Source organism: Pholcus phalangioides, unplaced genomic scaffold (assembly GCF_987345545.1).
Source record: "Pholcus phalangioides strain wild (caught in Gottingen) unplaced genomic scaffold, Ppha-v1.0 ptg000010l_1, whole genome shotgun sequence".
Taxonomy (NCBI): Eukaryota; Metazoa; Arthropoda; class Arachnida; order Araneae; family Pholcidae; genus Pholcus; species Pholcus phalangioides.
The window spans coordinates 10,162,023-10,182,307 of NW_028301603.1; the positions used below are offsets into that span (position 1 = coordinate 10,162,023).

Sequence of the window (20,285 nt, forward strand, 5' to 3'; positions counted from 1 at the left end):
ATACTTTCAATATTTTTTAGAATTTTTCCTTCCTCTCTGGGGTTTCGTTTTCCTGTCCCTCTCTCATGAACGCAAAGACAATGAAAGAGATAAAATCAGTTGAGTCAAGTCACAGACAGTGATATTGTGAGGTTAATCAAAATGTAAACAACTATGGGTCTAGTTTTACTTTATAATTGTTTTTAAGTAAGTATTGAAGCAATTGGAGTGAGATTTTTTAAATATGAAATAATTATGCTCGGTAATAAATTCCCACAACGTAATTTTGAGCCATTCCGCTGATAAACTTTTAACTGATTAGGTTGGAGGATTTTTACTATTCTAGTTTTTTTTACTTTAATTATGAATTACTAATTGCGTGAGAAAAACAATGATCAAGTTAATGCTTTTTTAATAAACATGTTTTCATACATGCACCAGCCCCATAGTTTAGGGAACCTCTAAAGTTAACATGCATCAACTGGCTGACCAAACATCTTTGACCTAAGTTACCCCCCCCCCCCCCCACCCAATGTTTGCTTTGCACAGCACCCCCAATTCCCACTACAAATTCAGTGCTTGAGCAGATTTATAATTGGTATTTCAGATTATGGGACACCGCAGGTGGTTTTGATGCGAAATCATATTTTATCATGATTGTACCTATATGATGATACATACATAGTTGTGCACTGCCAGGCCCAGCCCTTAGAACCATAGGGGCATGGCCCCCCACAAGGGTGTGGCTGACAGGGCTGGAGATGATTGTCATCATTTTTTGTTTTTTTCACACTATAAAATAACTATAGAGGCCCGTGAAAATGCTGGCGGGGGGGGGGGGGCTTGCTCCAGGATGTGGGGGCCATGCATATGGGAATGTAGAGTTAACTGGATGCTGCCAATCCTTCCAGTACAAACTGGTAGGGTGAGATGGGAAAGAAATTCTAAATCGAGTACTAGTGGTTTAGCTGTTCAAGAAAGGTGCCACTCTCTAAATTCTCCCTGACCTTCCCTTATTTACAATACTGATCTCACACCATGATTCAACCCTGGGAAGAGGATTGTCTGTAGGGTGAGAAAATGAGCAAGCAATTGTTGTGTTCATTACATAAATCTCATTCAATTATCTGAAACGTTTCAGCAGCAGCAGTAGTCTTTTAGCACCCAGGTGATGGAGTAGTAAGATACTTATCTACCACCGTGAATGTTACCATCAAGTCTGCAGGTAGAACATAGATAACAAGTTGTTAACCTCCCAATCCTGAGGTGACCACAGAAAGATGGCAAATTCATTTTTGACCTAACTTAATTGATAGTAAATTGCTGTATGGTTATTTGAACTCTGTTGGTGTGCAGTGAAGTAACAGTAGGTTTTTAGCTCTATGATCAGGACCTGATTTCTAGATGTTCAGGGCCAGAAATTTAAATATTTGCTGATCAACCATGCATCTTTAGTTCTAGCTGTGGATGCCCCCACTCTATACCTGCGTGTGTTTAGCTCAAGTCAAAGTTGGGGTCTTGTCAACAACCGTTACAAGGTATTAATAACTAACAAAAACCTCCCAGCGAAACCTGGGCTACCGGGTTGGTAGCCCAGGTCGATAAGATACTCACCTAAAGTACCAAAGGATGTTTAGAGGGGTTGAAAGTTTGACACCTGGTTCATCCTTGTCAGAAACTTCCCTGACACAGGAGTACAACATAAACAGTGACATGAACACAGAAAAAAAATTACTACCGCAGGGAGTCCCACATCGAGGGGTGGTGCACTAAACCCCTCAATGAGTGTAAAAAACAAGTCTACTGTTCAGAATCAGCAATAAGTTGTAGGTCCCGGGCTAATTAGCCCTCATGTGCTAGGAAATGACCATGGTGCGATAAAATGATTATACAATTAATTTTGAGGCATCTATAAGCAGCAAGAACAATATGAAATAAAATTATTAAAGCTAAATATTATATCAGCAAATCTGTTGGTGGCAATGTTATCAATATTTTGCCAAACTGATGTAAAATTATGAATGGTATCACCATTTGATTCTATTGCAATGCTAGTATATGTCCATCATAATCAATAATGATGAGCTTTTGCAAATTTGTCTAAAATACATTAGAATTCCTGTTGTATGTTGCTAATGAACCCTCTTATTTATGCTATTTAGAATGATATCTAAGGTGGTGCCAATGGTAACTTTTCTATTTACACTTATAGAAATAACATCAAAGAAGAAGGATGGAATTTTGCGAAGCATGGGATGACACATGTTCAGCTGTTGGCCTTGCAGCTAGAGCTGGTGATATGAGGAAACTGCAAAAGCTTATCAGAAGTTCTTGTGTTGATGTTGCTGATAATAGAGGGTGGAGACCACTCCATGAAGCAGCTGTTCATGCGGAAAACTTGGACTGTTTGGAAGAACTCCTCAAACACAGTATTTTTTTAATCATTTTGGTTCGATCATTGCTATTGTATTTTCTCATGTCCATTGTTATTTCTTTCCATGGATCACATTAACATGCATGTAACTAAAATATTCATCAGGATTGTATTTCCCGTTAAGACTTTAGAATCCTAAAATGTAATGACAAATATTCCAGTGCATTGTGTATTGTTCTGTCATGAATCTCTCATCTTACTTCTTCGCCAGAGACTTCAGATACATAAAAACCCACAAGAAGGAGGATTTGAGAACCAAGACACAGCTTTATTTACAGGAACTAGAATTCCCCAACACACGTCTTCTCTCTTCAAAATCCCCAGTCCGAATTTTTTAGAATCTCGCTCTTCTATTCAAACAATCGCATGCCATACATACTGTATCTTACATGCGTTAAAAAGCCTCTTCAAATTTCTACCCTTTGTGACATTACTCCCTTCTCGACAGTTGCTCGTCCCAGGCAATGGTGTCTTCAAAATAGGTTAATCTTCTGTAATCCTTGTGATAATAAGCTAGATCAGTTAACATTGACCCACCTTCAACTCTGGTGCCCTTTGAATCCACATCATGATGTTCAGTTTCCTCATGACATGATAACGTCCTTCCCGTGAAGTCAGAAGTTTTTGACACACCATCCTTTTTGCCGTTTCAAATTCCAAAGCCAGACAAGGTCTCCCTCCTTAAAATCATGAGACGTGACCTTTGCATCATGGCAAACTCCCATCTTCTCCGAGCAGAGGTTGATCCCATCCCTGGCGATGCAATGTACATCCTCGAGGTGCACCTGGAGTTCCTTAATTTAGTCTTCCATGAGAAGAGAGAGAGCATCGAGTGCCTGCTCAAACAGTAGATTGCTTGGCAACCGAAGATCCTATCCCATGAGCATATGTGATGGTGCGAATCTGATGCTCTCGTGGACAGCACTCCTATTTGCCAGCAAGAAAAACAGTAACTTCAAGTCCCAATCTTGTTGGTACTTCAACATGAACAGTGAGAGGTGGTTCAGGATGGTTCTGTTAAATATCTCCACATCAAATCCCATCGAATTCCGGATGAAGCAAAGTAGTTTGTATTCTTTCCATTCCCAGAAGTTTATACAGCTGACGTAAAGTTTATTCCCTTTTGAGAATGGATCAGCATGGGGACTCCAAATCGAGATACCCAATTCTGCACCAACACTTGTGTCAGTATCTCGGTGTCAGCCTTCACTTGGTGAAACAGTCCATTACCACAAGTATGCATTTGTAACCATTATGGGTTTTAGGTAACAGTCTTAGGATGTCCAGGAAAATTCTCTTGAAAAGATGCACCAATATTATCTCATTGAAGACGGGCACAGGTCCACTTAGGAGTCTTTTTTTGGTTGGCGCAGGTGTTACAGTTTTTGCACCACTTTTCCACATCGGTAATAAAATTGTCCAATTAGAATTGTGCACAAATCTTCTGTAGTGCTCTGGTGATGCCGAAATGTCCATCAGTCGGCTTTCATGGAACTTCTTCAAAACTTCTTCTACACGGTGTCTGGGGCAATGATGATGATGTCTTATGAAAATCTTTCCAGCCCCTGACTCCCAACGGCATTAGAGCATGCAGTTCCTCATCTCTAAGGAGTCCCAGAGGACCATATATCTTGACGGTTGGAACAGGAAGAGGTGACATCTTCCCAAGTTGATCTGCTGTTCCCAGTAGATTCCTTAAAATATATGACCACTTGTATGTCAGGATTTTCCAGTTGTGCCTTTTGAGTGTTCTTGTCACTTGAGTCTTGAAATGTTAGCTGTCTCACTATAGGGTCTGTAGGCCGATATTTCTCTTCTGCCTTGAGGAAATGATGGCAGTTCTGTGGGCATGGTCTCCTCAATAAGGCACCAGCATCTGCACGCAATGCTCCATTATGATGCTGAATCCCTCTCTTCTGGCCACCTGGCCTTCTCAAGAGGACAATGCTGATCCCAGCATCGTCCATGCCCTGTTGGAGATTTCTGCTTTATGAACGGCCACCAGTTTCCGCAGAAGGACTTCATCACATGACCACCACCTAGTAGGACGATTTAAGTAGTGTTTTTTAAATATGTGCAACTGGTCACTCTGAATGCCCAAAGAAAATTCATGCTTCTTCAGGAAGTCCAAGCATTTGGCAAAAAATTTGGATTATCTATATTTAACGAATTTGTGATAAATAACCTTGTCCTAACCCAACCACACGTTAGAAAAACAAAAAGGGGGAAAGGAGAAATAATTATAAAAGGAAAAAGTATAGCTAATAGATAAGAATTTTTTTAAGAGTCCTTTTTTTCACCCTTACCCTAGGTTTTCTCTTTCGCTTTTACATGTATAGTAGATAGATATGTTATGTGTGGGGGAAAATCTTCCGCAGATAATAGGGTTGTTATAAAGCTTCGCGATGGGGGGAAAGAGAGTAAAAACACAGAGAACTTGTTTGAATTTATTCCACTGGAATTTGGACGTATTATTATTCCTGCAATCGTAACGAGGTTAATACAAATTTTATTAAAGATAGGTTTTACTGCATTGTTTTTTTAGTTTTTTGCTATAAAAGATAAAAATGTAAAATCAATTATAATTTGTTTTCTTCATTTTTAATAGAAGCTTGTTAATGCTGTTTTCTCTTTGTAACTGTATAAAAAATTAAAAAAACAATATTTTTTACCTCTAGACAGCACAAATGTTGATTGGGTCACGCATGAAGGAGAAACAGCATTACTTCTTGTATGCAAGCGAAGAGGAGAAAGTACAATCAGCGATGCAGTTAAACTATTATTAGAGTATGGTGCTTCTCCAAATCTTTCTGACAATGAAGAAGAAACAGCCCTTTTAGTCGGTATGCTAGATTGCAAGATTTTCCATATGGTTAAAACCTCTTAATTTACATTATTTGATATCTAGATATACATTTCTAAATAATGGGCTATAAGCCCTATGAGGGGTTGGAAAGAAATAACCAGAATTGCGACATTCCACATGCTTTTATTGTATTTTAAGATTGTGCCATTTTTGCATTGTTATTGTGAGTTTTTCTTACACAATCTGCTGTATTGCTTCTGTCTGTAAGGAATACTGCAAAACCCACTGCAAGATACTTACAAAACATAAAAATTCAGTCATCTGCCATATCTTTCACTGGTGATTTAGGAGACAGATGGTAGCACTTTGAACAAAAATTATGTTTGCCAAGTATCTATAACCCACATAATCCAATAGTCCTTGATGATGAACAAAATGATAGTTTTTTAATATTCCATTTAAATAAAATGATTTTCAGAAAAAAGTGATTCAGTGATATGGATGGAGTAAAAGAAAATCATGGTTTTTTTTTTCATTCTTGCAGCAACAAAAAACAAGAATCTTGATGTTGTCCAACAGCTTCTTGCTAATGGTGCAGATCCAGATATCGGCGATTGTAGTGGGTGGAAACCTCTTCACCAGGCTGCAATGAGTGGTCACAAAGAAATACTCAGGCGTCTCATGGAAGCTAAAGCCAGAATCGATGTACAGGATGAGTGTGGGATGACTCCACTCTTCACTGCTGCCCAGCATGGTAAAGCTGAATGTCTATGGGAGCTGTTGAGGGAAGCAAAGGAACGAGGTAAAAGAAGTTGATTTCTAGTCTTTGCTAAACATTTGAATCAAATTAAAAATTTCATGTTTTTTTGTGTAAGTTATTTGTATGGAAAGATATTAGAGTTTATAGCCATCAATTTAAAAGAAAAGTAAATTTTCAATTTATCTCTTGTAGCTCCCCATTCAGAATTCAGATATCTATGAAATGGTGTCACATTATACGATTTTTTCCTGCTCTTTACAAATATGTACTTAGTTGGCGTGTAGGTCTTTCAAAACTTCACAAATTGAGGTTTTTTTCAGACTTGACACGTTTCCTTTCTATCCACCAAAGCTCAAAAATGGTTAGAGATAGGACAGAGTTTCTGTAGTGTTTCATGCTCCATGTGAGTTTGTCTATCAACCCCTTCCATTTGGAAGATCAAGTGAAATTCCCCTTTATATAAAGAAGAAATATAAACTGGTTATTTTATAACCTATGAATCATGTTCTTGAATGAGTATGTGTAGCTTCAAAAATAATACTCAGGTTTTTTTTTCTCTTCCATTCTTCCTGTGTTTAAAAATTCATTGTATGATGCAAAAAGGTTTCAACTTGTAATGACATGCAAAATTGTATTCAAAAATTCTAATTGTTGTGAGAGTTTCTCACAGATTTTTGTTCTTTTATGCGAAGCTATTGAATATGATCACTTTGTAATTTTTTCACATGAGTATACATCAGTTTTATTTAAGCAGCTTTTATTTTCATTGTCAAAATTCATTATAGGCCAAGAAAACATAGTGAATGTTGGCGCAGAAGATTGGGCCACTCCTCTGATGATAGCTGCTCAACAGGGCTACAAAGCATGTGTACAGATTCTACTGTCTCACGGAGCTAACCCGGATCTCAGAACAACGGATAACATAACTGCTCTACACCTGGCTGTTCAAGGGGATTTCCATGAGTATGATTGTGATACTTTCAGTTTTTCCTCATATATTGTGAAGGGAATCTCTTTGATTTCATGATGACTTCTTATTACTAAATCTGAGAACATTGATTTGTTTATTATTGGCTTATTAGATAACTCATGATTTTTATGTATGTAGATGCTTGCAGTTGCTTATGGAAAATATGGATCTCAAGCCTTTTATTGATATGTGCCACCCTGCGAATGTTGAACATTATCAAAATTTGCAAGATGATTTCACAAGCCCTATTCATTTGGCCTTGGAATGGGGAAGGTAAATGCATATTTATGTGTATAGCTCAACTCTACTGCCCTTGAGTAATTAATTTACTGTCATTTGAGTTGTGCAGAATATTTAGTTATATGTAACTATGTAGGTTGGTGTCATTATGATGCAGTGTGTTCAGGATAATTATTACACAATGTTGTGTTGTGCATGATACAGCAGAACTTGGCTGATTTAAATGTAGTTATTGTAAATTTTTCAAATCTCCAAAAACTCTCAAGTTTTCTATCCAATTTAATGTTGAAATTACCCATTCAATTCAATTTTTCTTGATTGTTGAATGTGAAGGATGTAAAAAGAATCGGGAGTTTAGTGTAAGGAAATATAAACAATTTGGAAAAAAATCATGTGGTATATTTGGCGGCTTTATCTTTATTTCTTTGTTTACCAATAAATCCAATAGAAAGACGAGACTAAAAGTTTAAAAATCCTTTCGTATATTTTGGTATATTATGAGTAGGGCTAGGATTTTTATGTCTTAAAAACTGGTTGAAAATGCTCTATAACAAATGCATTTATGTCGTATAAAAACTAGAATTTTTCTATTCTATTTACGGTAACATTAATTTTAGCAAAATAATGTGAGAATGAGAAATATTTATGCAATTAATACCATTTTAAAAAATCAGCTGCTGCTTGAACTGAAACTGTTTAGATGTATCACAGAATCAGTAAGGGGCCATTCAAGTATTATGTAACCAGATTTTCAGCCATTTTTGACCACCACCCCCCCTGTCAGTTTGTTCCTGCATAGAAAAATTCAATGAAAGAAATGGCTTTTTACTCCTTTTGGATAATGCACCCACTTGTCCTTCACCAGAAAAATTATGTTGCAGGAAAATTAAAGGGGATTTCATTGCCCAATGTTATGTTTTTTCTTCAACCAATGCATCAAGGAGCATTACAAAATATCAAACAAGTGTATAGAAAAATGTTGCTTTGGTATCTCATTCAAGGTGAGAATGATTCCCTTTTTCATTCTCCAAAAAATGAAGAAAATTTCAGAGAAAGATGTAGAGCTTATACTTGGTTGCTGAAGCATGGGAAAACATGACTGAAATCTTGCTGAAGAATACCTGCAAAAAACTATGGTCAACACTTTCCACGCTAATCAAGAAACAGCAAAGACAAAATCCTCCAGTTTTTAAAAAACATTCCTGGTTGCAAGAATGCAGAAGAAAAAGATGTGGGTGAAGTACTATCATTAGACTCCAACAGCCGTCAAATTTTCAGATGCAGAAATTGTCTCCAGAGTTCAACTGGCAATCTCCAAGTGATGGGTTAGATTATGATGCTCCACCTCCAAAGAAGACTCATTCAGAGGTTGTGGCTGCATTTGAAACTGCCCTTCAATAAGTGGAGCAGTATGGTAATGCAACCCCCGCAGACATGTTTCTGAGACAATGAACTGCATCATCTGCTAGGTATACATTGTTTCGTCAAATAAAGATGGAAGATTTTTCCAATTCAATTATGTAATTCATTATCAAGAGCTATGATAATGTATTCATTGTCCATCATGTAAAATATTATCTGATACAATACAGAATTTATGAATGTTTGCTTTTTCTGTTGTTTATTTCTCAACTCTCCCACACACATCATTTTTTTAAGAGCCATTTGGGTCAAGCGGGCTTTTGGATTAGCTGAGTTTTACTGTATTTGATATAACAAACATTTTTCTTGTTAGTCAAGTGCAGTGTTTGCCAATGCGCATCAAAATTCGATTTTACTGCTCCAACTTTTGTTAAGGAGTGAAAATACTCCAAATTTTAGGAAGTTTTTCCCTCCCCATAGAGTTATTCCTCTGTTTTTCATTTAAAAAGATACCCCCTTTTCACAAAAGTACCCCCCCCCCCCTAAAATTTTAGAGAGCACTGAAATTACTCTTCGAAATTCTATTTTCAGATAACATTGGTCAAGTTGACTGATCTCAGCTAAGTGTTTTTTTTTTCTTTTTCTCAGTCACAATTGTTTGAAAATGCTGTTGGACTGCGGATTTTCACCCGACAGCATCCATCCTAAAACAAATCTACCAACAGACTTTTTCTTACCAGAATTTATGTGTCGTTATGACTCGGCTGTATCTTTTGCTGTCTGCAAGGAGGATAAAACAGCTTTGACTGTCCTTTTTGATGCCGGAGCAAATTGCAATGTTCCGACAACATACCCACATACTCTGCATCCCATTGTGCGAGGTAAGTCTGCAAAGTTTTTATCATTCATACTCTCAATAGTTATGATCTCTTTAAGATTAATTCATCTTTAGGATGTTTATATCTCTGATTGTGCTGATTAGGGATTTTTTTGTTTCTTCCTCATCAATGACTTTTATCAAGCTTAAGTTTATGCTTTTTATGACAAATGGTAAATGAGAAAAAAAACATAATTCAGCCCATTTCACTTCATTGTATGCTCTGGGCAGTTTATTACTATGCTTCTTACTGCCATTCTAGGATTTTTGAATCTAATTTCTTGGTCAGCTCTGTGTGGTCATAAAATGTGGGGAATGTGATGTATCATGTATGAATATATTGAATATAATTTTCAAAAAATGTAATTGATTTTATTCTTTCTGTAAATCAATAGAAAATTTTCAAATGCATTTCTCCTCTCAGAACTTACATCTAAAAAATTTGTCTTGAATATCTACTTTTCTTATGTTTCATGTGATTTGTCTACTTATGTTAGACTGCTCAAAGATGATTTAGCAGTCATCGCTGGACAGTCAAGATCACACTGATTCCATTGCAAGAGGGGGTTTGATAATTTGAATTTTTCCTTATTCAAATCATGGATTCTGAAGTCTAGAGCAGATATTTTCAATTAGTTGCTCTTTATCAACTCTGTGCTCACTAAAGCATCCAAGTGCTCTATGGCTTTGCCGTATTTCATGTTCTCAAGGTTCTGATTGGCACTCCTAATTAAACCAGCCCGGTGCAATTCAAGAATTCACATTACACTAATCAGAATTAGTGCATATGTTAAAATCACCACATGGATGCTCCTTTTTTTCTGTCACCAATCATAAATAACTCAAAAAACTCAATAAATACTCAAAAAAAATATGTGAAGACTATTATGATCAAGATTTGCAATTCACATCAATAAAACCAATATTTTAAAAAGAAACACTGATTTGAAGATTAATAAATTTTTTGTTCATAATAAATTTGTTGGATAAAAAGACCCATAATTTTTAGATAACTGATTTCATTTTTATTCTTTATTACAGCTCTTGCTCTACCATGTCCCGATATGCTAAATTTACTGTTGGATCATGGAAGTGATGTTAATTTTTGCCGCCCAGCAATCCAAACCAACGAAATATTTTTAGCTTCATTTGTGCTGCAGTATCACATGGAACTGCTTCTCCTGTGTGGTTGTGATCCACAACTTTGCTTTCAAAATAAAAAGAGTATTAATTTTTTTGCTACTGCGATAGTCATGAACACAGACAGATTAACCCTGATTAGGAAACTTCAGTTTGTCCTACAGTTTGTTACAGTTAATGAATCCGTGCAAAATGCTTGTCATGCAGTTGCCAAAAAAGCCAGGATCCAGCATCACCATTCGGAACCCGAAAGTCTCGAACAAGAGATTCTATCCCAAATAAGTGAGTTCCAAATTTATGCCTGCATCCCAATTCCACCTAGGCAAATTTCTTAGGTCATGTTATTTGATAAAAAATTTAAATTTTTAATAATTAATCATACAGGTAAAATAGTTTGAGGGCACAGACGCTGTATGATTCAAGATGTCTGTAAAGATCTAATTGTTGAACTAAATTTCTTGAATAGCCCTCAGCCCTGTGTGAATTGACTGTTCTTTTGTTTGTTCAAAACTTCCAAGTAGCTTACACCAACTTGAAAATAGATTGACTTATTATTATTCCCCACCTCAAGCAGGGCAGCTATAAGCAAATAATAAAATAACATGTCTTGACCATTTCATCATTGCCAAGCCGGAACTGCTGAAGCTATAAATATGAAATTTGGTCAGTAATTTTATTTCACAATGTAAAGACTCACTAAGAATTGATTTTTCAAAATTCAACCCTTAACAGGATTATAAGGCAGAATTTTCAGATTACAAAATCATTGCGAGAGAAGCCACGGGTAATACTTATAGCTAGTACACAAATAAAGCAAGCTAACCCTCTTGTAGACTAAGTTTTTTTGTTATGGAAAAGTGTAATTACCGCTTCAATCACAATGAATTAAGATTGATATGTTTATGGGCTACGGGGGGGGGGGGGGAATTGCTGTCATACACACATCAGCATTTAGTACTGAAGTTTAATGATATTAAATGGAGATGAAAAACATGAACATAAACACAGTGAAGAGTTGTTGTTGGAAAAATAAACAGTATAGATTCACACTTGTTAAGATCTGAATCATCGAGTAAGACCTGGGGGGGTACCACCTTCTGATTCTTAATAACCAATCATCCATACGTAAGAATCGGTTCGTAAGAATCATGTTAAGAATCAAGCTCTGAATGCAACCACGGTTTGATTGTTAAAAGTTATTCTTAAGGTCACGTGACGATGGGCAGGCCGATAAATTTCCCTTTTTGGGGAATTTCACCATTGGCCAATCAGCGCCTAGCTAAAAATTAACGATAACTTGTTGTTGACAAGATGGAGAGGAAAAGAAATTTTAGAGGACGCTAGCCTGAAAAAATGGCGGAGATTATTTCAGTAAATGTGAATACGGTTGAAGAAGAAATTATAAAAACATAATATTTTTTTTAACATGTTGCAGTAAAAAACAAACATATCCATACTTAATCATCCGATATGATTCGAATTAAAGAGCTGTTATTATATGAATAATCACTAGCCATTTCGGTAAATTTGATAAATTTTGCTCATATACCGTGAATCTATCACATTTTTAGGTCATTATGCATAATTGTCAAACCATGGTTAATGGTATAAATGAGTCATCATTGTGTTTACATTATGTATGTAAGTGAAGTTAACATTACAAGACTAACAATAATTTTTATAATATTCATGTTTCTTTAAATTAATTGTCATGGTGAATTGAACGTGGTGATGTACATGTATTGCATAGCTGCTTCGTGGTCAAATAACAATAGTGATCAGATAATACATCAATATTAAAAATGGTCACCGCTTCTGTAATGTGGGCTTCTCACATTTGAGAATTATGCATAATTACTAGTAAATGTGATAAATGTAGCAAAATATATCAAACTTTATTGAAATAATCCGATATTTTATCACTATTATCTACATATATGTGCTGTATATAGACTAACACTGTTTTCAACTCTCCTTCCACACAACCTTCAGATAACTTTTCGATAACTTAAAAAGTCTGAGGAATTCCTTATTTGGAAATAAAAATGCATTGTTAATTTTTTTTTCCATTTTTTAAAATATGAATCATAAAAGAAACTTCTATTAAAGAAAGAATTTAAGTTATCTAGCATAGAAGAAAAAAATTGTTTACTAAGAATCAAGCTAAGAAGTGGGTAGCCTTGGTTCTTAACTCGATTCTTAACTATGGAACAAAAACGATTCTTAGTTAAGAATGTGGTAGCAAAATTCCCTCTTAATTCTTAACTAAAGACCAAATCCATAGTTAAGAAGCAGATTCTTATTAAGAATCAGAAGGTGGTACATTCCCTGGTTTGAACTACATCCAATGATAATTTTGCTGGGGCTGAAGGAATGAAAAATGATTATAGATGAAATACACGTGTTGAATTGAAAGATATAAATTTTTCACGTGTGATTTTTTATGATTCTAAGAGTAACAATGTCTTGTCAATACTTGTCTCAAATTTTTATCAAAAGCTCATTAAAGTTCAGCATCTGTTGCTTGAATTTTGTTAGTCAAACCAAAAACGATTTCTGAAGCAATTTCAATATTAAAATCAATAGTGCTACTCATCTTTTCAAGCCCATCCGGGGGGAAAAAGCAGCCACTAAAGCATCAACTTATTTTATTTTGCATATTCCTGTTCTCTTTGAGATGATGATGGAAACATAATGCAATATCAAGTTTCAAATTGGGGTAGTTACATTTTAGTGATATGTGTTACTGAAAAAAAATATATATATATTGCAGGAGAATAATAAATTTAAAAATTAACCTCCTACATATTTCTCATGCATGCCTTTGGATCAGCTTAGCTTCCAAAAAAGTTAAATTTGTGGTAAACTTTGTTTAATTTGTGACTAAACAGCTGGAGTGAAAACCACAGATTTACTTTTTCAGAGACTGTGATGGAGATCCAAAAAGTTTGATACTGATTTTGCTTTTTAGAAAATATTTTTTTAAATATTCTATATAACTTTTTAAAAATATTCGCTTTAAAAATATTTTAAAGCGGAAAACCATTTTAAAAACCATTTTCATATTGAACGGTACAGTAAAATCTTGTTGGTTGTCACCTGAATAAAGTAGTCAAGTTCCACTTTTACTTGATTGGTGATAATTCAGTGGATCCTGCTTATAACATTCTTACCTGAAACATGATTGAATTTCAGTGAGGGTATCTATATTGGAAGCTTTTTATTAGAAAAACAATTATTAAATGAAACCAAATCAACACCCTCCATTCCATCGCCTTTCCACAATTTAATTTTGAAAAAACACCTAAACATAATTAGTTGAGGTCAATTTAATCATGAAATCACTAACAACGGATTAGCAAGAATGCTGATGCCAAGAATGAGAATTAAATACTGAACTGAAACAACTCTGACCACTCAGATACTGACTCATTCTGATCATGTTTTTCATTGATTGCTTAACCTTTCTTGTTTTTACCTTGAAAATGGCACCCATGGATGCCAAAACACTGATTAGAGTTTTTTACATTTATTGTTTGCCTGCAATACATTGTCTTTTCTTTTTGAAATTTGTTTGATAGTGTCAGGCAGTCGTTGATTTCGATTATATGTGTTACCTTTTCCTAGATTTGTTATATATTGGAAAAAAGAAATTTGATCGAACTTTCTTCTTATAGGTCAGCCGTCACTGCTGAAGCATATTTGTAGAATGAAAATTCGACACCATATGTACTCCTTACATGGCCCACGTTTCCTGAGGCATCTCAGTACATTATCATTGCCGCCGCTAGTTAAAGCATATCTCTCATTCAGTATTACTATATGAAAATAAGAAGTGTATGTAAATATGCATGTACAGTGCGGAGCTTTCATTGTTTACCACATATATTTTTTAAATTCACGAACTGCATTTATAGCTTCACAATTCTTCATTATGATGTTTTTTGTTGAGTATGGTACAAGTTTTTCCCCATTAATTTTTTTATATTACCTAGAATTTGAAGTGTATTGTACTGACAGATTAATATCAATAGTTCACAAAAGAATAGTTCATTAGTGCTTTGTTTTATAATCAGTGTTAGAATTTTGCAAAAAAATATTGTAGTTATAGTATTAATTAATTGAATGCAATTAGTAATATATTATTGCACATTGTGGTGCTTGAAACTTCAAAAAAAAATTTTGATAAAATTTTATGGAGAGGCCAAAAATATTCGCTTTCACGTTCTTTGTTATCACAAAGTGTCCTGCCTAAACATTTACAGTAATTTGCTTGTATATCTGCTTTGCTGTATATCAAAAAATTTGTGTAGTTTTTCATCCTTCCATTTTCATATTGAACGGTACAGTAAAATCTTGTTGGTTGTCACCTGAATAAAGTAGTCAAGTTCTACTTTTCCTTGATTGGTGATAATTCAGTGGATCCTGCTTATAACATTCTTACCTGAAACGTTTTCCCGCTTAGTAAGACTTATTTTCATCATCCCAACTCTCACTAATACTCATCAAGATTTCCTGTTTTAAAGTGTTTTTTGCTTACAGTTTTGTCGTGACAGTTTTATGGAAAACATAGTAAGTGGGATCCACTGTATCGTTAAATATATGTTTTCTCATTGTTAGATTTTTATTATTGTGGTCGCGGTTACCTTCCAGGTTTGCAAATACATAAACCAGTAACCCCTCATTATACTGCATCTTTGGATATTAAACTGATTTTTTTAATATTTGAAGCGCTGTTGAAAATTTAGCTTGCATTAGAGCAATTGTTTTTATCCTTTTTTAGCAGTGACCCAAAATCAACTAGATCATCTTTGCGGCCCATTAGACTGTTCTTCAAAATTAACGAAACCAGTGATGCAAAAAGTGTATTTTTAACTTATTTTTATTATTGTAAGTAAATTTGTATGACTCATCTAGGAAGACTCTGCTGCAAATCAAGTTTATTATCATATAACCTATGGGTCATAATCCATAGGTTAAGTAAGAACTCCTGCAGTAGACCCTAGATAAAATTGTCTGTTTTTTCTTCATTTCCAGACATGTGTGGTGTAACGAGGGGATATTGTACTGCGTCAAAGGAAATGAGTATTTTATATTGATGCAAGACACGTTAGTTGAATGTTATTCTGAGGGCTATGATTTGTTACGGCTTTTTGCTTTTCTGTATCTTATTTAATTCAATTCGTGTTTTGAATGCCAATTTCAGAAATTTATTTTATATGTATTTTTCGTGATTGTAAATGCATACAAGATGTATGCCACTGAATGTAAATGAGTGGTACTTTGAGTTATGGGTTTAATTTACCCCTGGAAAAATATTCGTATCTTGAAGCAACCTTGCCTATTCAGTGCAATAGATACCTAGTTTAATCAATACAAACTGCGCAACAATCCAGTACATGCCTGGTTAAATTCAAGTTTTCCAAAATAAAATCATTGATAGACAACAATAAAGAATTACACAGCACAAATTTTTCCACTTGATCATTTATTACAATTGATTAGTTAGAGTTCCATCAACAGTTTTAATTTTCTTTTCAATAATCACGACAATCGCATTGCAAGAATTTAAAGTTTACACTAATAAAATATCAAAAATTAGTTTATCACAGTAATTTAGATAGATCTCACCCGATTGATGGTCAACACCAATCCAACTAGAATATTTCTGGTAGTTTATTTCTGCTCCACAACAACCTTTTTGTGACAACGCAATCCCATCCAAACTGCTAGGAAATCTATGCTGGTCTGCATTACCTTTCAGTGGGCATCTAATGTAAAACATATCCAATAACGTCCATATGATCAGAAAGTGCTCCAGGCACTTTGCTTTTACTCAGATCATAAGTAGAAGAAAGCAGAAAAGGAAGTGAATGTTGACAGCACATAACTGGTATTTAAGGAGAAATTCCCAGTCATGCACAACCACAGAAGCCAGCTTCAAGATTCAACATCACAAAAATCAGCATAACATCTCAAGCAAGATAATGTAATTTACATGTATATACTCAGTATCGTAATATTTAGAAATCGTAACAATTGTAATCAAACAACAACACGGATCGAACAATAACCCCTGATTGTCAGCATCATCTTTTTCAAAGCACCCAAGCTCTAGAGTGTCAAGTGAGCTTTTTCTTTTGCATTTCAAGCTCACAAGTTAAACTATTTCTTGCACAACTTTGCTGTCGTAACTTGTATTACTTTGCCTGTCAAGACACTCATTTCTCAAGGTACCACTATGTTTATAGAGCAATGTATGATATTGTTTCCTGCCATTAAAACCTTCCATAAAGACTGTCCTGTATAAATTTTTAATGTGCAATATATATTAAGTTTATAGTTTATACAGGATCATTTGACTAATGCAAAAATTCATGCAATTGTTCCTTAGAATGCAATTTTCTTCCGTTAAATATTAGTGTGACTTTCTCAGGGGTTGTAAATTGTGTTTACACTGATATATAAAGGTTTTGGAAATTTTGAAGGGGAAAATGTAATAACACGAGAAAGTCTCTGTCCATTGATTTCAAATCTGGTGCATTAGATATATGTCTGCAGAAATTGTTTATTTTAGCCTTTTTTTGTTTATCATGAAAGAAAAACTGTATATGTTTGTAACATTTCAATTTGAAATTGTGGACTTGGTTGAACTTTTCATTTTTAGTGTGCCATGCATTGGAATGCATGGAAGTTCCGTGCATTGGTTTCAGAGATATATTTCAAGATGAGAAAATTACAAACATAACTTTTTACCAATAAAACTGGGAAGAAAGGATACATCATAGAGATATTTTACTCAGGGTTTTCAGCAAACTGGAAAGTTGGAGGAAATGTTGAATATTTGTCAAAAGTCAGGAGAAAGATGTAAATATTTGATAAAAGTCCATGAAAGAAGAAGGAAAAAAACACACTTGAAAGCAAAATTTGGAAGGTTAAGATTTTGAATTACAGTATACGTTGCTTATTAGAATCAGGGATAATGTTATCATTAAGGTATTTTTATCACTTTTGCAAAGTACGGAACAGTCCAATATCATAACATGAGAAAAAATTTGATGTTGTTACTTAGGACTACAGTTATCAATTTTTTTTTGTCAAAAGTTTTTTCCCCGTTCTTGAATATTTGGAAACTGAGGTTGAATCAGACTCTTTTTTTTTTTTCTGTATAAGTTATTATCAACCTGCAAGATATGTATGAGATCAAATTGTTTCCTTGTTGACAAAAATTTGCATACTCAGTTCACAGTATTCTAATTGGTCCATGATATGATCCATGTATGCATAGCGCTGCTTTTCTATAGTGAAGGCATGTGTAAGGTAAAAAAAATTGTTTTCTTCTCTTCTTAGTCAGTTCCTTTAACTGACCATATTCACAGTTCCTTTGCTGGAAGACTTTCACAAGGGATCATGGAACTTACATTATAAAAGTATAAATTTGTGGTATACATTAGACAGTTCTATTCTCACTCCTCACAATTTCTGAATAAAAACAAAAGATTTTTTTTGTTTAAAAGGAAAACGATCCCATTTTAGAACAATATGAAAAAAGGATTCAATATTTAAAAGCCAGTTGTGCATATAAAAAAAAAAAAGGTGTCTTCCCGCACCATTTTCATACATCCCGTTTGACCACACAGGACATATGATCGTGATTCTTGATACCAGGATTTTTTCAGATATAATTATCAATCGGTTATTCTTAGACACTCAGAGTCCTGATATTGCATTAAGCTATGTGCACTGTATACTTCTTTCTTCTGGAGTTTTAGTTACGGAAATGACCAAACAGGTTTTTTTGCTGAAAATCCTGATAACTGTTTTGGATTGTTTTTTCTTAACTTACCTTCCTATTGTCATGTTCATGTTATTTATAAACTCTCATTGTTTAGATTTGCTGATGCTAATTATTGAGTTGATGAGGCTATTAAACAGGAAATGTTCTTGTTGTTTGAAGCAGGTTGATTAATTCTACTGTTTTAAAGACAATCGTCACTGTATATTGTCTTCTTTTTTTGTAAACTATATGTGCTTCCATTTCATCTATGCATATGTTATGAATTAGCATATATATTATGTTTCCATGATATATACTGATTCCAGTGTTGATGAGGAACAATTTTTATAATGAATTCCCATTTATATGTGGAGATCACTCTTATTAAGGGCATGTCTAAAGTTAATTTGATCGTTTTTGTCGCCTGCAGTCATTTTGTAAACATGAGGGGTTGTTAGGCTGGGGCTGTCAGTGTGTAGCCAATTTGGTGTGGCTACTCCGTCATATCTTTCCCAGACATATTGGTGTGGAAACGTTTTGTGGTAGCATTGGTGGTGGGATAAAAAAAAAGTCTTTATGTTATCTAAAAATCGCAACATGTGAGTTGTACTTTAGTGACTGGAAATATGCTGACAAGGGTCATACTGTAATACTTGACTTGTGATACTTCTGAGCACCCTTTGATCAGTAGCAATGTTATGAACTTGAGACTCCTGGGGTCCATGCCTGATTGGCCCTGCATTAAAAGGTCCTTGAAAATATAGGAAATATGACCTGCAAAAATTAAAGTAAGTGAGCAATTGGCCAAAAGAGTTCAAAAAAATTGCAGAAGTTTATAGTATCATGAAAAATCACATTGTCTGGGTTTTTGTAAATACTAGGGCCTTAGGTACAGTTCACAAATGTCTTATTGGCCCAGGACAGTAGTTGTCAAACTGTTTTTGACCAGCGGCTCCCCAGAAAAAAACCACTTTAAAGTATCAAACAGGCATAAATCATTAAACCAACTGTGTGACACAAGTTGATGTGATGACACACACTTTGAAAAGCTCTGGCCTAGGCTATCATGCCCAGTTAAATAGTTGTAGCAGAGCGTGGTTTGTTTCAAGTTCAACGAAATTGTTGTATGAATCGGGTAACCTCATAATGATTCTTAACTTTGCCACTTCATGTAGGATAATTATACTGCACAAGCCATGCTGTTTTTTGCAAGTAGTTGATGTGGTAATAATCCCACACAATAGTGAAAAATAAATTTCTCTTCAAATTGCATATGTTGTACATTGGCTTTGTATTTGATGTTATGTAAGGAAAAGTGTTGCTTTGTAGACTATGACCATGTTTGAATCTCATAATTCCTTCGAAAAAGGAAAAGAGAGAGCAGTTTTCTGTAATGTCAAGAAGAAGAAATTTTTCAATAAAACTTTCAGTGTTTCTCCCGAAAAATTTATAAATTCTGGTTTGTCCAAATACACTGAACAACAAATTTTGACGAAGTTTCTGTGTTCAAAACAAAAAATAGTCATTTTGTATGTTATTCGGTGTGCTGAACACGAATCCTGCCATTAAACAAAAAAAATGGATTGGCTATGATTTTCTTTGAAATTATACAGTTTTTTTACACATAATAACACAGTGAAACATAACATGAATATATGGAAAATAAAATAAATGTAAAGAAAAAAAAACAAAAATTCTCTCTCATAGAAATAACAAGTGTATCACAGCATAATAATTTGTTTATTGCGACTGACATACTTCATTTTACATTCTGCTTGTACTGACCATAAGGAGCATATCAAAATTGTCCAACAACACTTAGCCAGAATTGAGGTTAAGCATTTTTCCTGGTAACATTGTTCTCTTTCACCATACAATAACGCTCGTAAAGCACATTTTAAACGTTAACTGGGTAATATCTCAATAAGAGTCGATAAAAC

The 20,285-nt window shown here is 34.6% G+C and overlaps 1 protein-coding gene across 2 annotated transcripts; it reads left to right on the forward strand.

Annotated features, from left to right (window-relative positions):
- Nucleotides 1–103: 103 nt before the first annotated feature.
- Nucleotides 104–18,132, forward strand: LOC149080887 (ankyrin repeat and SOCS box protein 14-like). 2 transcript variants are annotated; one of them, XM_089237558.1, is made up of 9 exons: nt 104–186; nt 2,192–2,408; nt 5,092–5,256; nt 5,764–6,021; nt 6,765–6,942; nt 7,088–7,222; nt 9,200–9,432; nt 10,470–10,850; nt 14,246–18,132. In XM_089237558.1, the coding sequence occupies exons 2-9, from the start codon at nt 2,213–2,215 to the stop codon at nt 14,392–14,394; spliced, it is 1,695 nt and encodes a 564-aa protein (XP_089093684.1). In that variant the 5' UTR covers nt 104–186; nt 2,192–2,212; the 3' UTR covers nt 14,395–18,132. The 2 variants fall into 2 exon arrangements, with proteins under 2 accessions (XP_089093684.1, XP_089093685.1); XM_089237559.1 differs by lacking the exon at nt 10,470–10,850 and having other exon boundaries at nt 14,246–14,518.
- Nucleotides 18,133–20,285: the final 2,153 nt, after the last annotated feature.